The sequence below is a fragment of the Hydractinia symbiolongicarpus genome, chromosome 3 (assembly GCF_029227915.1).
Source record: "Hydractinia symbiolongicarpus strain clone_291-10 chromosome 3, HSymV2.1, whole genome shotgun sequence".
Lineage (NCBI taxonomy): Eukaryota > Metazoa > Cnidaria > Hydrozoa > Anthoathecata > Hydractiniidae > Hydractinia > Hydractinia symbiolongicarpus.
In genome coordinates this window covers 16,641,703-16,661,584 of record NC_079877.1, presented here as the reverse complement: position 1 = coordinate 16,661,584, position 19,882 = coordinate 16,641,703, and the positions used below count along the sequence as shown (strand labels likewise).

Sequence of the window (19,882 nt, the reverse complement as noted above, 5' to 3'; positions counted from 1 at the left end):
ACGAGTGTTCTTATAGATAACTTTTTTATTGCATGGAAAGGGTGAATTTTTTTTAAATATTTTTAGGAATCACTGGAATACTCAAAAGTATCAGAGCAGCCTCTAACACACATTTTTTAAAACAACACACCCTTCGGCACGATCGGATCCGTTTTTAAGCAACCGCCCCACGTGTGATTATTGGTTCATCCGTGGTACATCGAATCTAACATTGCCATTGCTCATGCATTCTGTACAACATTAGGTTGAATCAAACCATCAGATACATGACCGCCGTACTTATCGTTGAAATAAACGGTAAAAAATTGAAACCTGAGCCTTAGTAGCAGCTAATAAAATGGTACTACTTCTACCTATGTGTATGGTTAAAAGACTTCATGTAACTACATGAGCAAATATTCTGAAATAATGTATACATAAAAAACAATAAAAGATATTTAATACTGCATAATAAATTTATTTCTCCATAAAGTTAACTAACATCTGAAGGGAAACTGGACGGATTTCTCTCTCACGATAATATTCGTTTGTGCACAGCTGTCAGATTTTTCTGGTCGTCCGAAAGGAGTTCTCGAATGTGATTCGCTGTTTACCAGAATGTCCGCTGAACAAAAAAAATCTTTATTACCGTTTAGCGGGAATAATTAATTTTAAACCAATCAGAAACAGTGAGTTGACTCAATCTGACAGAAATGTCAATTTTCATCATGTAGACCATCTGAACATCATTCTTTCCATGGAGAAAGAAGAAAGTAACATTCAGTAAATAAAAAATGAGAACAAAAAAATGCTTTTATCTTAAAATTTACATATATGTTTATTTATTACTTTTATATAGATTCATTTTTGACTACATATTGTATATATTATGTCAAAATTAGTATATTTAATAATAAGTTTATATTTCCATGGTATATTTAAAATAAAAATCCTATGCTATCAATATTTCAGCCAAAAAATTAAACTTTGATAATAAGAAAAACTGTATATACATTAAAATACTTTGCAAATAGAAAAACCACGTACTTCAGACGTGATCACGTGATCCAAAATTTCAAAAGCGTTGTGACATCAACGTTTCGACTTCGTTCCAGAGTTCGTATTTAAAGCATCTTTAGCAGCTAAAGAAAGAATGTGTAACTCGTCTACCAGTGTTTCGTAACGGTACGAAGCCCGGATGTCTGGAACGTTGGTTTTCGTGATGTCATTTCCATCATGCCCACCAACCATGTAGTTATCACCAAGCCAATGTTGTTTCACCTAAAAAAAATTTAATTATACTCGATTTTAATGAAATTTGATTACTTGGTGTCAAAACCTACGACAGCAAAGCAGACATATATTTTACCTTATGTTCAAAACCACACATATACACGCTATTTCTCGTCAACTCGCACATATCAGTGGGCGAGAGTTTCCACACTTGCGCAGCGATACTGTATTCTTCCATCAAAGGTTCCTGAAAGTAAGAAGATTACTCAATCATTGTCAAGGCGCTTTGCTGACCTCTGGAGCCTATTAAATTATAAGGGGTCTGGTCTGGTTTGCTGTTAAAAAAGTCAACGCTAAAATGTTGTGTACAACACTGGATGAAGTTTCAACGCATGAATAAAAAAAACACTCAGAAACGGCTGTAATAATATAAAGTGAAGCATACCTTTGTGAAGTGAAATTGCAATGGATCATCTGTGGATAAGGAGATCAACAACCCGCGTGCCAAGAAGTCTGGTAACGGGTTTCGATGGTAGTTTAAAAATAAGCTATTGTTGCTTAGCGGTGACATAGCGACACCTATTTGCGCCAAGAAATACAAATACTGCAGGGCGGGAACCTAAAAGTCAAAATAAACTCACTAGGCTTAGCCACTGTGGTCAAAAGTAATGGCTTTGGAACTATTTACTTGGTCTATAATTGAGTTTTTTTGTTATACTGTGGCAGTTTTTGCATTGTTTTTAACCTTGTATTTTACAGTACAACCTTAAAACTGATCTTATGGACCACATATTGAACGTGTTTCGAAGATCAATTGTTTGCCTTTATGGGGGAAATATATAAAGCAAAAAGCTATGTGTTGGTACGACGTATTCAACCAACGGTCATACCGCATTGCTTCTATAAAACAAGATATATTTTAATCTTACATCTAAATAAAATGAGTAAATAAAAAGGTTATGGATCGAAATAAACGCCAAAATTTAGGAGCGGCGTTAAAACGTGGGTTGTGTACAATTGAAGCATGACGGTACGTAAAGGTAGGCACGATCCTAAGTTTTTGTTATCTGCCATGTGTCAGATTTTGGTTAGTTTTAGCATCAAATGTAGTTAAACAGATATAACATGTGAAAAAATACTATCCATTTCTTAACGCATCATGTGACTTTACTAACCTTTCTAAGTAACAACCCATGAGATATATTTTCACCCAGCATGAAGGACGTGACCAGATGATTCACAGGTCCAGCTTCACCACAATGAGGACGCAGTGTGAAAATATTTAATCCTCTCTCCCTAATCAATAAAGAATGGTTATAACAGTCCAACTGCAAGTTTCCAACTCTTAGGCATAAATCTAAATGTTTTGTTTGTACTGTAGTTTACATAGTTCATAACTCAGTGTTGCCAGCAATCTCGGAAGCTATTTTACAAGATTCTTGTCAGAAAAGGTATCAGTTTCCAATCCTGATCTGTCAAAACGATTGTTTTACAATAGAAGTCGAGTAGAAACTCAACTTATGGCAAACGTTGAGAACAGGCGAAGTAAAGAGCTAGTAAAGAAAGGTAACAGTACACGATAAACTTGTGGTTTGTCGCTTATCCAGCAATGATTAAATGTTCTTATAAATAAAATGCCCGCCATACTGGAACTTAAAGCACAGTATAACAAATGCCCACTTGGTTGGTTATTTCTTGAAAAGAATTGTGTAATAATGCATATAGAGTGAACTCTCTTAACCTCTCTGTCTCTTTTTTCCTCTCAAACTTTCTTTATCTCAAACAAAATTTCTCGCTTCTACCATATATTTATATCAATGAGAGATATTGTTTTTCACTGACAAAATAGTCATTTTTGTAAGAGATCCTTCCAAAAGTTAAAACGTTAAAAATCATCATTGTATTCCATACGTGCACCTGTAACTACACAAGTAACATTCGAGTTACATACCTTCGCAAATGGTTCAACACAACTAAATTTGAGTACATGTAATAAAGATAATACGCGTAGGGTGGATTGTGTTCGTTGTTCCAATCTTTAGGTAATGGAGAATGCTTCGTAAACGAAAACAGCTCGGCCTTGCTCTCATCATCAACACTATCGAAGCCTATGACCTAAAAATATTAACCTTGTAATATAAAGCCTTAACCGATGAAATCTCGAATAAGCTTAAATAGCTCAATGACTTACGAAAACTCAGTGTCACTTAGAAGCGACTCATTTTGACTTTCCGAGACAACTTTTAGCTCACAACACTTTTGTAAAATAGCACCTTTCCGAAAACACAATCTAAAACATTTACAGTCATACTAAAAAGAACAAACCTGTCTCAAGAAACGATGTAAATGCGGATGCGACGACGGATTCACTGACACTTCAAACAGTGGACGAAATATATTATCTATCACCTGTTCAAAGTTTTCAATTTGGTTGTTTGTATAGTACACATCACTAAAGAAGAAAAAAATGTCTACACACATCAAACCTTCCAGATTTTACTATCTTTGTTTTGCAGCATTTTCTTGCAAGATTTTTATAGGAAATTATAATCTTCGAATTCTTAACTAAAAACCTAAAATTTCTAGTATAAAAACTAAATCTGTTGACGTCATTTTTTTGAATTATTAGAGTATAATATATTGCTAATTTTAGGACCAAAATGCATGTGGCTACTAGTTAATCACCCAAATTTAACACCTGACAACCGCAATAATGCCAAATTTTCTCTCTCTTCATTTTAGTCTCATTTTATGCTTTTGGTATGCTTATTAATCGTACTTCATTTTCATCAATTCTCTTATCACTTTGAAATTTTCTCTAGTATGTCAGTCCATCCGCTACTATAACATCTTTCACATATTTATTTTAACAGTTTTCTTTTATTCTTTTACAGTTGTTTTTTCGATCAGATTTTAATTATTATTTTGATTTTTTAAGTAAACTAAGCTTACTTTTAAAGTTTATACTTATAAAAAATGTGTAAGTTAAAAAGTTGCACAGCATGCTTGATAAAAACAGAAATATTAACGTATTAGGAAAACACTTGTGATAAAAAACAACAAATTTTTATTTGTCAAAACAACTGAGAAAAAACACTCACTACAGCCTGGGTATTTGGATCAACCATCGCACATTATATGACGAAACATCATGATCCACAGCCCATTTAGCAAGTTTATCCCACTCATCCATCTTTCTGCCATATATGGAGATTCTTAGCTCAGCACTCTGGTATTTACTTTCCTCCAAATCTGACATCACTTCCTGCGATAAAAGTATATAAAAAGTACATAAAAGTATATAAAAAGTATATAAAATACTTTTCATTTCATGATGGCAGATTATTATCAGGTTAGGAAGGGTTAGGAAGTTCGTATGAGCTAATTTTTTAACTTAGATAACCCCAATTACTAAACTTTAGTCTTCCTTTATTCTGGAAATATATATCCAAACTCCTAAAAATCCAATAATTTTTATGTTCCACAGTTATATTTGTTAACTAACGTTTGCTGTTTTATTCAAAACACAAAATCAACGTTACCTTGATCATCTCAGCAAAATATCGTCCTCCCATATAGTTATCAGTTTTCATGAAAATATCACGTAGTTTGCTTTTACCTACAAAATAGATTAAAATGAGAGCACATTTAACTAACGGGTATTTGAGGTTCAGATAAAAATAAAATTCTTCAAAATAATATGAAGTCGGAAAAAAATCACACAGATTAAAACATTTTTGTTTATGACTTACCGATTGGATTATATTTTGCATTAAACTTATCAAATCTGTGAAATGTATTGTGATCCTATAACATAGAAAAACAAATTGGTCTTATCTTATCTTGGAAAACACAGTAAGTACTGTACCCACAAAGGAAGAAAGGTAACTTTAACAGCAAGATAGGTGTTGTAAATCAAAGTTATGAAGAGCAAAAAATATGTGAATGTAAACTTCATTCCACGCATTTACTAAATGTATACTTACTGCGTGCATGTCTAATTTGTCCACACTTAAATCATACGGATTCAAATTTAATTCTTTGAACATCTAAGGAATATGCAGAACTAAACGTGATCAACAATATACTGCTGTGGCTATCATGATCTGTCCACTCAGATTGACTCTTCAAAACAGTTAATTTATGTACTTAACAAGCAAACATTCTTCTATACATCATCTCATTAAGCGTTTTTTATAAAAAAAACACTTTATAAGAAACGGACTAATCACCTTAAAAAAAAAATTAAGAAACTTTTACTAGTTGTAAAAATTGACAATTTCAACAGAACAGACATCATTTTGGATGATTGATATAGTCGAAAAAGATCCTTCTCCCATCATCGGGCAAGGTAAAATGATGTTGAGCATGTATTTTTATAATTATAGAAGATCCAACCTTTATGTCTTTGTCAGGTTCTACACTGTTGATGGTTTCTTTTATCTTTCTTTATCTGAAACATAATTTCTCGCTTCTAATCAAGTTGGTTGTGCGTTTGGTTGAGCTTGTTTTAACAAAAACATGGTATATATTTAATAAGAACTTCTACACTCAAACAGACGGAGTTGTCACATCAGATAGACATCCAAAGGTTTGGAAAAGATTTGTTGACGACGTATTCGCGATAATTGAAAGATCCTATTTAGAAGAGTTCCATGAACACATCAACAGCCTACATCTACAAATTAAATTCACTGTGGAGCCTGAACAAGCTGGAAGTATCCCTTTCCTTGACACTTTTGTCAAACGCAAGAATGGCATCATTTCCATTTCAGTGTATCATAAACTAACACACACTAACCAGGAGCTTAACTTCAAATCAAACCATCAGAAATCTTGGAAAGGAAGTGTCATATATTTTTATTACTGAATCATGCCAACAGCGTAGTCAGTGACAAAAAGGAGAGGAAAGAAGAAATTCGACATGTAAAGAATGTATTAATCTCAAATGGATACAGCCAGAAAGTCATTACGCAAGTAGAAAATAAAATTAAAACCGAGACAACAGGGAAACATTAGAGGAACTTATCTCATCAGCATTCCTACCCTTCGTACCAAGTACCAGCGGCTAGGAAGATAAAAGAAGCCATCAACAGTGTAGAACGTAACAAACATGTCAACAGCATCTCGCATCAACTTTCTGAGATTTGGTTACCAGTTTTGAATTTTACTTCTCTGCAATTATATAAATACCTGCTCAACATTATTTTACTTTGCCCGATGATGGGAGTGGGATATCACGAAACGTAGCCTAATAAACTATCATGTTCAAGAAAAGATAAAGTTTCCACAGTAATTTTGGCTGCTTGCTTGTTTTCTTATAAATTCAAAAAGTTTAGGACTTACGTCTGAAAGTGTGACAGGTTTCCCGTCCACCATATCCACAACATCATCTCCATGAGCTTTCACTTTCTTTTTTATAAATCGAAGAAGATGTTTCTGGTTCATAGCAGATGATGCATGTATATGAGTGTCAACCTGTAAAAAATAGTTGGACTTAAAGCTAGAAGTGATTTTAACCAGATAGAAAGATTGATAATAAAGATCAGAAAAAACAGAAAACACAGCATAAACGCTGCATAAAACCTACTTTTCGAACATTGTAGAAATCACGATGAGGAATTTCTTTTTGTGCTGCAAGTTCTTTGTTTTCATTTAGTAGACAATGCAACTGAAATTTGGACTGTAAATATTGCAATCGTCGAAATGTAAACGACTTCCTATATAATAAACTCAAATATAATCTCTTAACATTTAAAGATTTCAACAAGTGATTTAGAGAACAATTTATGTCACATTTGATCGAATAAAGTTGCTGCATATTACTAGCAATAAGACTGCAGGTTAACAAAATCTAAGGCTCTAAAAACTCAACAAAGTATTGATTTTTAGTAAAACCCTTCCTTGCTCATCATATTAAAAAAGGCACAACACACTTATATTTTTAAACATAACATTTTTCCTAAACAACTCACACTGGTCCATGAGTTGACAATGCCAACAAAACCTTCTGATCTTCCATAAATTCTTCAATACATGGATATGGATGAACAACTGTTTCAGTTTTGGTATTTGTATTTAGTTCACCATTAACCTCTCTTTTGCAGCCAGTTACTTGGAACACTCCATCAACAAGCTCAAACATATAGCCACTGTCACCAGGGACTTCACATTCAAAAGGGCGCCAAACAGTGCCATCTGGCAATAAATGTTCATTCTCATGAAGAACACACATGGCTAAAGAAGATAATTAACAGCTTTACCAAAACTGCTTTGTATATATATCTTTAACCTTTTGAACCTCAAATGCAGCACGTATTGCGGGATGGTGCTTATCGTAGGGCAGCACGAATTGTAAGATAAATAAGAGAGATATGTATCACAATTATAACTGAAATGAAATTTAGCTCATGTGGATTGTGGCTTTTGAAATTACAAAATTTTTTTAGGAGAAAAGCACCTTTAATCAAGTTACTCTGTAGGGTGCCCATAACAAAAAACTCTGTATTATCAATTTGTGTCTTTACTGAGGAACCCAGACAATTAATATTTACTAAATGCGTTTTACTATAAGTGTAAGATATTTAATTAAGGCAGCCTTTACATGAGTTTTATTTCGCACAAAGTAAATTCACTAAAATCACTGTTGTGTGTATATGCAGCTGGTTGTTGGTGAAAAAAAAGCTGCAGTCTGCAATTTCAATTCACTAAACATGATGGTAATATAGGTTGAAACATTCGTGTAAATGCCGCCTGACACTAAAATATTACACTCATTTAACTATATACTTATTTTCTGTGAATCACCCATATTACTTCATTATAACAAGCCCAACATCAAAAATGGGACAATTAAAACTGTGGTTATTATTTAAAATTAAGTTTGTAGGTGAGTAGAGCTGTCATAGAGGACCAATAGTGATTAGAGGTAATACAAAAGACACAGATATAGAGAAAGTTATCTATTGGAGGTTACAATGGGATAAAATTCAGCTTAAACTACAAGATTGTATCAGTTAGTAAAGTCAGTTAAGTCGTCACCAGTTGAAAGTTTAAAAAAATGTTGTATATACCTTCACAAACATGGTTAGCAATGTACGCATGTGCTGTACCATATAAACGGTGTCGATTAGTATTGGTCAGTGGTATTGTGTTAGTTGTGTTTTCTGTACAAACAAGTCGAGTCTTTTTTGCGTATAGTAAGGATGAGTAGTGTCTCAGTTTTTCTGAAGAAATCATGAATCAGTACGAATACAAACTCTGGATTTGCAATAAGAAACATTAACTTAAAAAACACCTGGTTTATATGAAGATCGATTTACCCAGAAACAGTCTGCAAAAAGGACTGTGCTTAATTTGCTAAAACACATCAAAATGACAAAACTAATCACTCTGATTTTCCCAAACTTCAGCATTTTCTATTAACTTTCAAATTTTTGTGTGTTTAAAGAGGTTGGTTGATCCTTTTCTCTGTGTTGCAGCTTTTGGCTAAGTTCATCGCTCACATGAATACATGATGTGATTTAGCCAATGACTTCAGTACTGTTATTGCATAAAATAGATATTATCATGCCACGAACAAGCGAGTTTATTCTCGTCAATCACAGCCATAGATGTTAAACATACTCTAGAATAAACTTGCTTGTTCATGACGTTATAATACCTGTATTATTCAATGACAATGACTAAATAGATAAGTGTTAATATTTTTTAAGTTCAGTACGATTGTTTATTACACCTTTGGAATGCTGAGGCAATTGCTGTGTTCACAAAAATTCCTGACTCTTGTTGGCAAAAAGGTGCTCAAAAGTGCAGGTTTCTATTGCTTATTATGTTTTGATCTTTAAATTGTGTTTCTTCTTTTAATTGTTCAAGAAATCATGAATAAACTGATTACATCATCACAAATTCTTCAAACCCATATATCTCATTAACTGTTTGACAAGCATGCGATCTTTTATTTTGATAAACATATGTGCCCTTATTATTTTGATCAGTGTTTCAAGCTTTACGCAAGGGGACAGAATGAAAAATTCCTGAAAAAAGTTTGTATGGTCATGAAAAATGCCCTGTAAAGTGGATTTTCTTACTGGACATTTATCTAGTAAAAAATAATGTCAAATTAAACAAAAAGTGTGTGGTTATTAAACAGTCATTAAATTGTTAATTGCAGAAAAATGTCAGTAATGGAGTTGAAAATCAATAATTGTTTAGCAGTTATTTGTCACAGGATAAACAAGTGACATAATGATATAGAAAGTGCATAGGAAAATATTGGCAAACAACTTTCATGGTAAGATGCATGTTCCTTAATGACTTTCTAATTAATAAAACTGACCACCTGTTAGCAATTATAAATTAATTGGAGAAACATTCATTTTAATTAAACTAATACTTTATATCTCTTTTCATAACCTCATTAAAACACTATAACAACTTTAAAAAGATTTATCTAAAAATGATTTTCTTACCTCTAGGTGAATCTAAATGGTCTTCAGAAAGTCTGTTGTAAAAATTCTTTAATTTATATTCTTCGTTAACTGTTTCCAAGGATTGTGCTGTGATAGGATTAAAACTTTGTAAGCTTAGTGCCATATACTTAGCCCGGATGTATAATGCTTCACATAGAAGTTGTGCCGCTTGGTTAAGCTCCTCAACTGGTACCTGGTTAGAAATATACAATTCTTTTAATTACCATGCATTGCCACATTTTGAAATATTTTTGCTATGCTGCACATTTAAAATCTGGCAATGATACTTTGAAAAGTGTTTTTCCACCTTAGTTAAGGGTGAAATGTTATATATAATAGAATTTTATTGCTTAAAGTCTAGCTGATAATTCAGTAAATTCGCCAATATTATAATTTTTTATAATTCTGTCTGTCCCTTTTCTCCTCTGTACAATGAAATTACAATGAAGTATAGTTTTTATCTCCCTTTATGGTTTTAACTGCCTGCTGCTTTACCTTTTACTGCAATAGCCAATTGTTGTTAATGGAGATGAAACCTAATTGTCACAGGCCCTCAGATGGATGCAGGTAGTGACAAAGGAACTACTGCTACTGCTACTACTACACACAAAATAAAAATCACTACTATATACTGTATTTCCATTACAGTTTAATTGAATTTAAAATAAGCCTCTGGAAGCTAAAACTTTAATCCAAGAAGCCATAAATTATTCCTATACAAATAAGCCTTACTAGCTCACGACTGTTTTGCTAGGGTGAAACCGCAGTCAAAAATAAAATGGCTTCCACAATTCTTTTTGAAATTCTTTATTTTTGTCATTTCTTAAGTTATTGAAACTTTTTTTGTATTGTTTTAATTTTACTGCATTAAAAAGTATGAAGTAAGTTCTCCTTTTTAAAAATTTAAATGTTATACATGTGTGTTATAAATTTCGCGTTATTTTGTCGAACAAAACACACAAAACTAAAAAAAAAATATTTTAGGCGAAAGTATACCATCTTTCCAACCTTGTGCCAACGCTGCGCTTCTAGCTATGGACTTGAAAATTGGTATGGAGGGCCTGGAAACATGGTTCTATAGGACAGTACCATGCACCATTTGTCTCACAAACTATAAACTACCTAAGTTTTAAGTTAAAGCCTTCTTTAGGCACTAAAAAAGAGGAGAAAAAGTTTCCAAAGTGGTGCACGGCAATTTGATGTAGCGTGATCCCTTTTCTGTCTAACTGAATAATTAACTTCTAAGCAATTCACAGCGATGGCGTTTAATGTTTTAGGTATGGTTTTTCCTTTGCATGCACCATTTTGTGTCAAGTTGCAGAAACAGAAATTATTTATATATGTCCAAATTTTTTTTCTTTTAATAATATGGACAATTTATCTGAGATTATTATTCTTTTTACAAAATATGTAAATTTCATTTCATTCTTGAGATATCCTGTTTTAATTGAGAGGGTAATTCGAATTATTTTTTCGTAACATTTTTGTCTGCTTTGAAACAGCCGTGAGCTATTGTTTTTAGGAAATATTTATAAGGTATGGTTAAAATAAGTAGTCAAATTTAACTTACCCCAGCAGCACTCTGTTCACCTACATTAACTCTTTGAAAGAATGGTGTTTGCTTTCTGTCTAACTCTGTAGCCAGTTCATCTATATCCTCACATTGCTTTTTCTCAGATGTTTGACTTATCCAGTCTCCTAATGTCTCCTTTCTTTTTTTGTTAACGCGTTTTTCTATCTCAACTTCCTCCTGACGTAGCGCATCTTGTTCGATAGGTTTTTGGGGGAAATTAAACAGAGTGCTTTCTTCTCTAGTTGTTAAGTTATTGTATTCAAAAGCATCATCATTTGCAAATGTATCTAAGGTAGTCTGAAAGTCGGACGAATACATTCTTTGTAACGGTCTGGAACTTTTATTGATAAAACATGCATCAAATATCTTTTTCCTTCTTGCTTTGTCTCGCGGAGACCTACTGATATCATCTGATTGATGCTGGGCTTCTACTTCAGTTATATCTAGCTGATCAATCACAGTTTGTTTATGTTTGGCAGCCATTGTGTTTTTTAAATGGTTGACCGAGTTTGCATTGTTTTTTTAACTCGAACTAAATGCAAGTATATCTCCTTTGCTTTTTTGCACTAAAAACAAGACCAAAAATGTGTAAATTAAATCACACTTTTAAACCTATATGGAATTGATAAAAAAACATTATATGCTTTTGTTATATACAGTTTCCACTAAAAAAATCTTTTTTTTTTCAAAGTAGTAAAAAAGGAAAATACAGTCCGTTTATTATACCAACAACAGCTATGCGGTTTTTCCTCTGAGTTCAACCTTGTTCCCGGGGCCCCTTTTCGTTTTCTCTTTTGATCACTAGATGTTGATGTTCACCCCATATCGATCAAAAATGCGAAGGAAAAAACTCTAGGGTTGGAATTGTCTCTAAAGTTCCCATAGCAAAAATTGTCAATTTCGAACGTCGTGTTGCTTTTATCTGTTTCAACCTACCAGGCTTCTTTTCAAAATCTTGCTTGAACTAAATTTTCATAAGAAAACGAAAGTTAATCTCGTAGACGTTCTCGATAAAACATCAAGAACCAAGGGAGAAGAGAGTCGTCATAAATGTTGTGCTTTCGAAGAATATACACAACGCCGCGGCTTTATATAGATGAAGCAAAAACTCAACATGTAGCAAATACGAATTGTTTGAAGCTGGAAATAACACAGATGTCATAGGACACAGCGTAAAATTAAAAATTATACTATATAAAATTTATATTCAAATCCACTTCACCATCATCAACGATTTTTATTTTAACGCTGTCGCTCTATACGAGCAGAAACTTCTATAATCACAACCATGACATTTATAAAAAAAATCAATTTTAAACATACTGATCTGCACTCTCAATAGATTAAGTTCCATGGAGATGTATATATACATATAATAATATAACAGTCTTATTAAAATTATTTCCATACACAAAGTATACAAAACTATCTAAGAACCTCCGATCAAATTACTTATAAAAGAGTTTATAAAAGGTTTAAATGTTTTCTCGGAAAACTTTATTATATATTATAATTGTAAATATGCAACAATGAAAGAACTTCGCTCGCAGGCCCTTGTGTAGAATAAGTTCTGTCGAGCATAGCAATCCACAAAGCAATAATGAAAGTTAATAATTTAAATACAGACCCGTAACAACCCAGGAAACAGAGGGAGCAATTGAGAATACAGTAGTTGTTATGACAACTTTTAGATGACGCCACCCTGTGTTTTTTCCAACCAAATGCGGGACAACAACAGCAAGGTTCATAGCAACTACATTTTTTATAGAATTATAAAATTTGGCTGAGTTTAACGCACGAAACACAATTTAATTCATTGATCGATAAAATAAATTTTGTTTCTTTAAACTTTATGTATTAGAGGTGCTACTGTCCATATTTTGTTGATACCAAGAAAGAGGATAGAAGTATATCTGTTTCTATCTTCTGATACACAGGTCAATTTTTCTAAAAAGAAAATCTTTTAAAAGGATTTGGCGTTTAAATTTGGAAACGATGCCAAACAAAAATGCTTTTTCTGTCGTTGAAGACCATCCCAACCTCGTCTACAGGTCTCTTTCTCTTTTTCTTACACACGCCGTTTTTAAAAGCAAGGTTGTAAAGTTATGAACATACTTTTCAGGTCCTTTCCCCATCCCTCTTTTTCTCCAAGAAGTTTGTTTTAGTAACTGTGGGAACATTTTAGATAAAATCTCTCCAAACTCTTATAAATTCAAACAGGATACAGTTCGCTCGACGTGGCGTAGAATTTGCAGCTTTTCTGGCAATACATACAAATAGAATATCTTTTAATACCATTTCTGACAACACAATTGATCCTGTTCCAAAGTACTTCAACGCGATGCATGACTTCCTGACGTCCCCTTCTCAACCACTTCTGGAAGCTAGTTCAGTTACAAGTAAGCAACAAACTATACTTAGAACACACGAAGTTCTCTTGCCCATTCCAGTCACCACGCTGCCCGTTTTCGTGGAGCAAACAGTTAGTTGACAAAGCTGATCATTTGGCCAATCGACGGAATCATGCATGCATGGTACCAAAAGATATTTTGAACGACCAGCATGTTTAAGATCCGATTTTTCCAAAGAAGGCATCGGTTATTTTTTGCTTCCCAAACGTTGTGTCTATATTTAGGAGAGTCTTTATTGTTATAAGGATGGTTGGTACCGGAAAAACAAAGATGCATCATTTGAGGCTTTCGTCGTAGTTTGGGGTTCTCAAACAACGACAATCATCATGACCACTGTTCCCAATATTTGAGGAATAAGTCTTGGACATAATTACCACCAAGTGGCTGTTCAGATGTTTAAGCAATGAGCAGTATTATGTTACCTTAGTGTTGCTTTGATCGCCAAATTACGCCACTAGCCTTACTTGCCGACATCCATTTCAGATGGATTTGTCTCATTATAGGACTATAGTAAGACCGAAGAGAAATCAAACATTAAAAAGTGCAACTGCGCAATTTAAATGCTGGTTACCTAACCTATACATCTGAAAAAGTATCACTATCAGCTGCGAAAAATTGGCAATTGGCCGAAAAAGTGCACGTGTTTCAATATTTTTGTGAGAGATTGTAGTTTTTTGCTCGTTTAATCGTTTAGTTACCTTTTTGGAAGTGTTCACGGACCACGTCTTGTTTCTTTCAAGTATCTCTTTATGCGGGCTAAGCAAGCTTAGAATTTTTCCAATCTGTGTAACTCGAAAGCATCTCGTATTGGTTGATCAAGAACTATGTTGGCAGGTGAAATGTTGCGGATCAAGCGTGTTGCGTAACTGATCTTTGGTTGACTCGACTGCCACTTCAGCACAATTATTATGCGTTCTAGGCTGAGGAGAGCTATCGGGCATACCATGACTCGATACCTTAACTGGTACTTTGTAAAATAGCTAAAAAAAACTACACAATCGAAGAATCAGAAAGGCTAAAATACACGGTAAGTTTAAATGTAAGATAAAGAAAATTACTGTGTCGACAGTATGTAACTTTTTTTGATAACTATTCAATAGTACTTCGAAGGCACTATGTTCCCTTTACAAGCCATGGCTTAACAACCCATGTATTACCTGCAACTAAACTTATAAGTTATAAGAAACCAAGACTTTTTTCGGACTGGAGTAAACGCTCTACCACAAAGCTTCCAGTCGGCTAATTGATAGGATCCGGCCTGAAATTAAGGCAATACTTTGACGAGCGCTCAGTGAAACATAAAAAGGACATTGGAAAGTGATAGTGGTAACACAGTTCTTGCAGTGGAATCCCCGTCTGACACGTAAAAACCACCTAGAAGAGTCAAGATGACGTGATTCGTCAGGAATTCACTCTTAAGTGTTTTTAGTAAGGTGGTCATGACGTAATCGTTGCCTGCTTTATTTCGGATAAGCTCTAGTTTAAAAAGTTATTTAAGCACAAATTCCAAAGTGGGGGAGGGGGGACTTAGGCATAGTTGGAGATTTTGAGATTTAGTGACAATGAAAGAGCGAAGCGAGTTGCCGAAACAGCTGGGGTCAAGGGGGCGCTGTAAGCCCCCTGGTGAGCCCTGGAAGCCAACGCAGTCCTAAAGCATGTAAAACAGCTATGTTTAGTGAGATAGCCTGCAGATTCTCTGGTTGGATAACATCAATTTTTGCGCCTTGATAAAGACACTTATTGACAGAAAATAAAAAATCATTAATTGGCAAAAAAAAGTGGGGAACTGAAGCCCCCAGCTTTGCGAGCGAAGAGAAATTGTGGATCACGTTTGCTACACGCGAGGTATACCAAGAGAATTATTGAGATTCTCAAAATTTCGATAGAAAAAAAATCATATAAAATCAGCGTAAAGAAATAGGACTGATATTTTCGCACATAAAGCTAGGGTATTTGTTTTCTAATAAAACAGATAAGTTTGGACCGAGGGGTTAAAGTATAAGTTAAGTAAAAAATGCAATAATGCATCACTGGGTTTTGACCCCCCCTCCGTCTTTTGGTCCGGATTATATGTCCGCCGAACTTGAACACACAAAGAGGAATATGCCGTGAACAAGAAACGGTAGTCGGCAGTCCTAAAATATGCCTTATTTCTTTGTATTATAGCTAATTATTGTATAAACTAGTCGATAAAGCCCGTGGAAAAATCCACTAAGGCAGAAGAACAATGGAAAAATAGGTTGCTTTAGATTTTTTGCTGACATCAGCAGTGCATATACAGAAGCAAAATTGGTGAAATTTAGTCATTCGTTGTCTGTAATATGTAGAGTTGAAACGCTGGTCAAAATAATGCATAGTATCGTATGTTTTTGACAAACGCCTAAGAAGATATAAGGGCTTAAAAACTTTGCTGACGTCAGCGAAGTCCCTACCAAAAGTTCCAAAAAAACTTTCTTCACAAATTCGTACACCCGTTGCATTCATCGTATAGATCTTGAAATGTTGATCAAGAAAATGTATAGAAACATGAACTTTTGACAAACGGTTGCAGAGATATTGGGGTTTGAAGGTTTTGTGATGACGTCATCAACCCGTCCATTCCGAAACGGATTCAGGGACCAAGGTTTGGGAAACTTACCCAAATTGGTCCCAGGTGGTCCCTAGTTACCCACGCGGTGAAAAATCATTGACGTCACCACCTCGTTTCCAAGTTATTTGGCCTCAAAGTTTTAAGTGCACTGTAACGGCTTCATTAATTTAATATAAGATATTGACGTTAAAGTAGTGTTATTGACGTCGCGCCGTAACGTCAGAAAATATAACATATTAGACATGCATTTTTCGGTTACTTCAAAGAAAATTTCGGTAAGATCAAAGGAAAATGAACACATCCTCTTTGCCTGTCACAGAGACACGGAACTGGCGTATTATTATATAGACTAGTCGATAAAGCCCGTGGAAAAATCCACTAAAGCAGGATAAAAATTTTGATGTTAATGAGATATAAGAATTTAAAGATTTTGCTGACGTCAGCAATGGCCCCGTCAAAACCGATAAATTTTTTTTAGAAATTTGTATACCTGTTGCCTCTATCGTAGAGATCTTGAAACGCTGATCAAGAAAATGTATAGGATTATGTACTTTTGACAAACGGTTGCAGAAATATTAGGGTTTAAAGGTTTTTTGATGACGTCATCAACCCACCCATTTCGAAACGGATTTGGGGACCCAGGTTTGGGAAACTTACCCAAATTGGTCCTAGGTGGTCCCTAGTTACCCACGCAGGAGATGACGTCAGTTATTTCCACCCGTTTCCAAGTTATTAAGCCTTAAATTTAAAAGTGCAATGCAATGGCTTCACTAATCTTAATATACTTTCCTTTGACGTCAATATTGCTTTAACGTCAAAGTTTGCTAATTTACAGAACAAATTTATAGGCGATGTTTTATAGACTTTATCAAAGAAATTTTATCCACTTTGCAAAAGTGACAGACAGACACACTTAGCGTATTATTATAAGAGATAATTAATTAATTATTTTGCAATTTTGCTTCTAATACTATTATGGTTGTATTTTAATGAAACATAATAGTATTAAAACGGTTTTCTTTTTGTGAAAAAATTTATTGCTAGTCCTGTTTCTAATCGACTTTACTTGTGTATTCTAAGCTTTTTTGTTGCTGTGCTTTTTCTGGAGATTTTAGTTGGATTGGAAAGCTCCTGTGCAAGGTACCCTTTCCTAAAGAAATATTGAAGTAATTTGTACAATTATAACGCGCCGAGCTGTGTTTTATTTTATTGTTTCTAAGAAGATGTAAGAATACAATATTATCAATTTTAATTGGTTTTATCCAAATCAAGGTAAGGCTTAATCACACGAAAGGTAGCTAGCTAGAGCTCAGTTTTGTATAAAAGAATTGAAAGTAATTTGTAGAATACATATGGAGAAGCTGTATTACTACCTAACTGATAGCCAGATATAGGAAAACCTGTAGCTTGGTCGCAGACAAAACAAATAGCTCTGTGTGCTAGAGTGAGCTGACCAACTGTTTTTTATCACAGTTTTTTATTTTTTATAATAAGTAACCTGTTACAGTAACTAAAAAAAATATCCACCTTTGCTATCAAACCAACAGCAATGTAATTGTCAATAGGAATTAGTTTTCCGTACACCCTCCCTGAGAACAAGATTTAAAACGGCATTAAAACATTAAAACTGTCATTAAACAGAACTTCAAGGATGTCCAAGCCGCACCACGTCCTCTAAACGGCATGGGCATCTTCGAAACTGCTTGTAATTTTAGAACAAGGGTGCTGATAAGTATTCACCTGAAAAAACCTGCATAGACCATAAAATAAACTATGTGGTAGTAAAGTTCTTAAAAGAACTGTTTTTGATCGTTTTTGATAAAATTTACTTGATAAATAACTTTTAAACTTTATTAACTCCTTTCTCTTAAAGCATCTTTTTCCAACTATCGTCCACAAGGTATGTTACAAGGAATTGAATTTTCGAATTCGGGAAAGTGCAGGCGGTTTTGGAAGACAATCACTAATTTAATTGGAAAAGTTGCCCGAACTCGCCCTTATATATGTGGCCGTTTGCAGCTTATTGACACCCTCTTATTTTAGAATATTCTCAGGAATAATAGACCAAGAGAAATTACATCACAGTTTCTTGTCCACCGCCCACGTGTGTTTGAGAACAACTCACATAACAAAGTTCATTGTTTTTTAAGTTATTTGTGTAAAAATTACTATTTCATTCACGATAAACCATTTGTCAGTCATTTTATTCATCCAACAAGGAATCCTATCCAAGGTGCTTTTCTATTAGTGTTGATTTTATTAATTAACATGGTTCAGCATAGTTTTTAAAAGGGTCTGATTGCAAAATATGATTGCCAAAGTTCAGCACTTGTAATATTTGTGTATTTGTGTACTCAGCTTCTAAAACACACACAAGAGACATTATAATTTCCTCTGGGTGATTACATTAATGTTGGTTGAAAAAAACTGAATGATGAGAAGCATATGTTTTTAAATGGGCCTAGGACAATAAACTTATTTAATTTCCCTTGGCCTTGCATCAATCAAATTCTGAAAAAATAAACACTTCTAATATGATTTTGTCAGATTTGGAAACTGTTGGTATGGTTGGAACTTTGCATATAAAATTAGTAAAGTTGCCAAATTGTTTAGTTTTTTTCTTTTATACTTTTCCGAATTAGCCTTAATTATTTATGAGATGAAAAACAGTGCTTTCAATTCCATTGACTTGGCCATCCCTTAAAGGCACTGGAAGCTTCACTATATGAAAATGTTTTCTTTTTCTTTTAGATTGTGTACAATGGGAGTGAGTGATGTAATCTTCTAATGCGTGTGGTGAAAAGAAGGCGAATCCGTTATTGTTTTTCTGCCCAAATTTGAAGCTATTTAATAAATCTTGATAAAGTTAAAAAACTGTTTTGATTTGTTTGTTTTTGTTTTAATTGTTTCCCGTGAGTTTTCGAAATTCGTTCCAGCAGATTCTGTGGCTTCTACTGCCGGTATTTTTACGTGAAAAAAATACTGTTTTGTTGTAAGGTCATTTACGAAATTGTTAACGTTAGGACCAACTTCTGCGGGTTGCACAACTCGATGTATTACATATCTTTCGGAATACTGCTAAAAGTGTAATTTTGTATTGTGCTCTTCTGTAGGAAAAGGCAGTACAAAATTTTAACACGCGTTATTCGTTTTTGTTAGTTTCGCGTAATCTAATTTTCTCGCACATTTTGAAAAGAATATCCCACGCACATCAAATACTCGCGCAGTCTATTCCCAAAAAAAACAAACTGTTTTTGCGCAACGAATTGTTCTGCAGAGTTCAACCTAGCTGCGCTGCTGTATCTATCTCCCCCTCTATCTCTATCAGGCGATATTGTTCTGCCCAGATGGCGAAAACGGCCTGTTTACAACCGGGACAGCCGGATTATGTACGCATGGTCCGATTATGCTTTTTTTGCACTGGTTATGTCGTGGTGACCGGATTATGAACGCTGATATAAATGTGGATGGCCAGGCAGGCCGTGATTGGCATTTTCTTCGAACTTTTGTGAATTAAACATTCTCTGGAAGATAGAACACCCATAAAAACTAGACATGGCAAAAGAAAAAAGTCTCGACGTAATTCTTAGTATAAACTACTCTTGTAGTAAATACATTTTTAACA

General features: G+C 34.1%; 2 protein-coding genes and 1 long non-coding RNA gene across 4 annotated transcripts in view; 2 read left to right on the top strand and 1 right to left on the bottom strand.

The window, feature by feature from the left end:
- Positions 1-19,882, top strand: part of LOC130635998 (ragulator complex protein LAMTOR4-like) — a 48,392-nt gene that overhangs the window by 24,723 nt on the left and 3,787 nt on the right. The window lies entirely within an intron of this gene.
- On the bottom strand, positions 381-11,814 carry LOC130635994 (AMP deaminase 2-like). 2 transcript variants are annotated; one of them, XM_057445558.1, is made up of 16 exons: positions 11,254-11,814; positions 9,684-9,876; positions 8,286-8,438; positions 7,188-7,449; positions 6,803-6,932; positions 6,559-6,690; positions 5,199-5,261; positions 4,965-5,019; positions 4,755-4,831; positions 4,314-4,477; positions 3,538-3,664; positions 3,164-3,327; positions 2,388-2,508; positions 1,658-1,831; positions 1,349-1,459; positions 381-1,260 (listed from the first exon to the last, which is right to left on the bottom strand). In XM_057445558.1, exons 1-16 carry the CDS (start codon positions 11,737-11,739, stop codon positions 1,072-1,074), a joined length of 2,601 nt encoding a protein of 866 aa, XP_057301541.1. In that variant the 5' UTR covers positions 11,740-11,814; the 3' UTR covers positions 381-1,071. The 2 variants fall into 2 exon arrangements, with proteins under 2 accessions (XP_057301541.1, XP_057301542.1); XM_057445559.1 differs by lacking the exon at positions 8,286-8,438 and having other exon boundaries at positions 11,254-11,812.
- On the top strand, positions 17,378-19,140 carry LOC130635999 (uncharacterized). The gene is made up of 2 exons (XR_008982207.1): positions 17,378-17,529; positions 19,009-19,140. It is a non-coding gene; the product is annotated as an uncharacterized LOC130635999 (long non-coding RNA).

Bases quoted from the DNA above. Each gene is read 5' to 3' on its own strand.
- LOC130635994 (XM_057445558.1), bottom strand. From the start codon at position 11,739: ATGGCTGCCAAACATAAACAAACTGTGATTGATCAGCTAGATATAACT. The intron at 5,262-6,558 runs GTAAGTCCTAAA...CATATTCCTTAG, and splicing joins AACCTGTCACACTTTCAGAC to ATGTTCAAAGAATTAAATTT. The intron at 3,665-4,313 runs GTGAGTGTTTTT...TTTCTTCTTTAG, and splicing joins ATCCAAATACCCAGGCTGTA to TGATGTGTACTATACAAACA.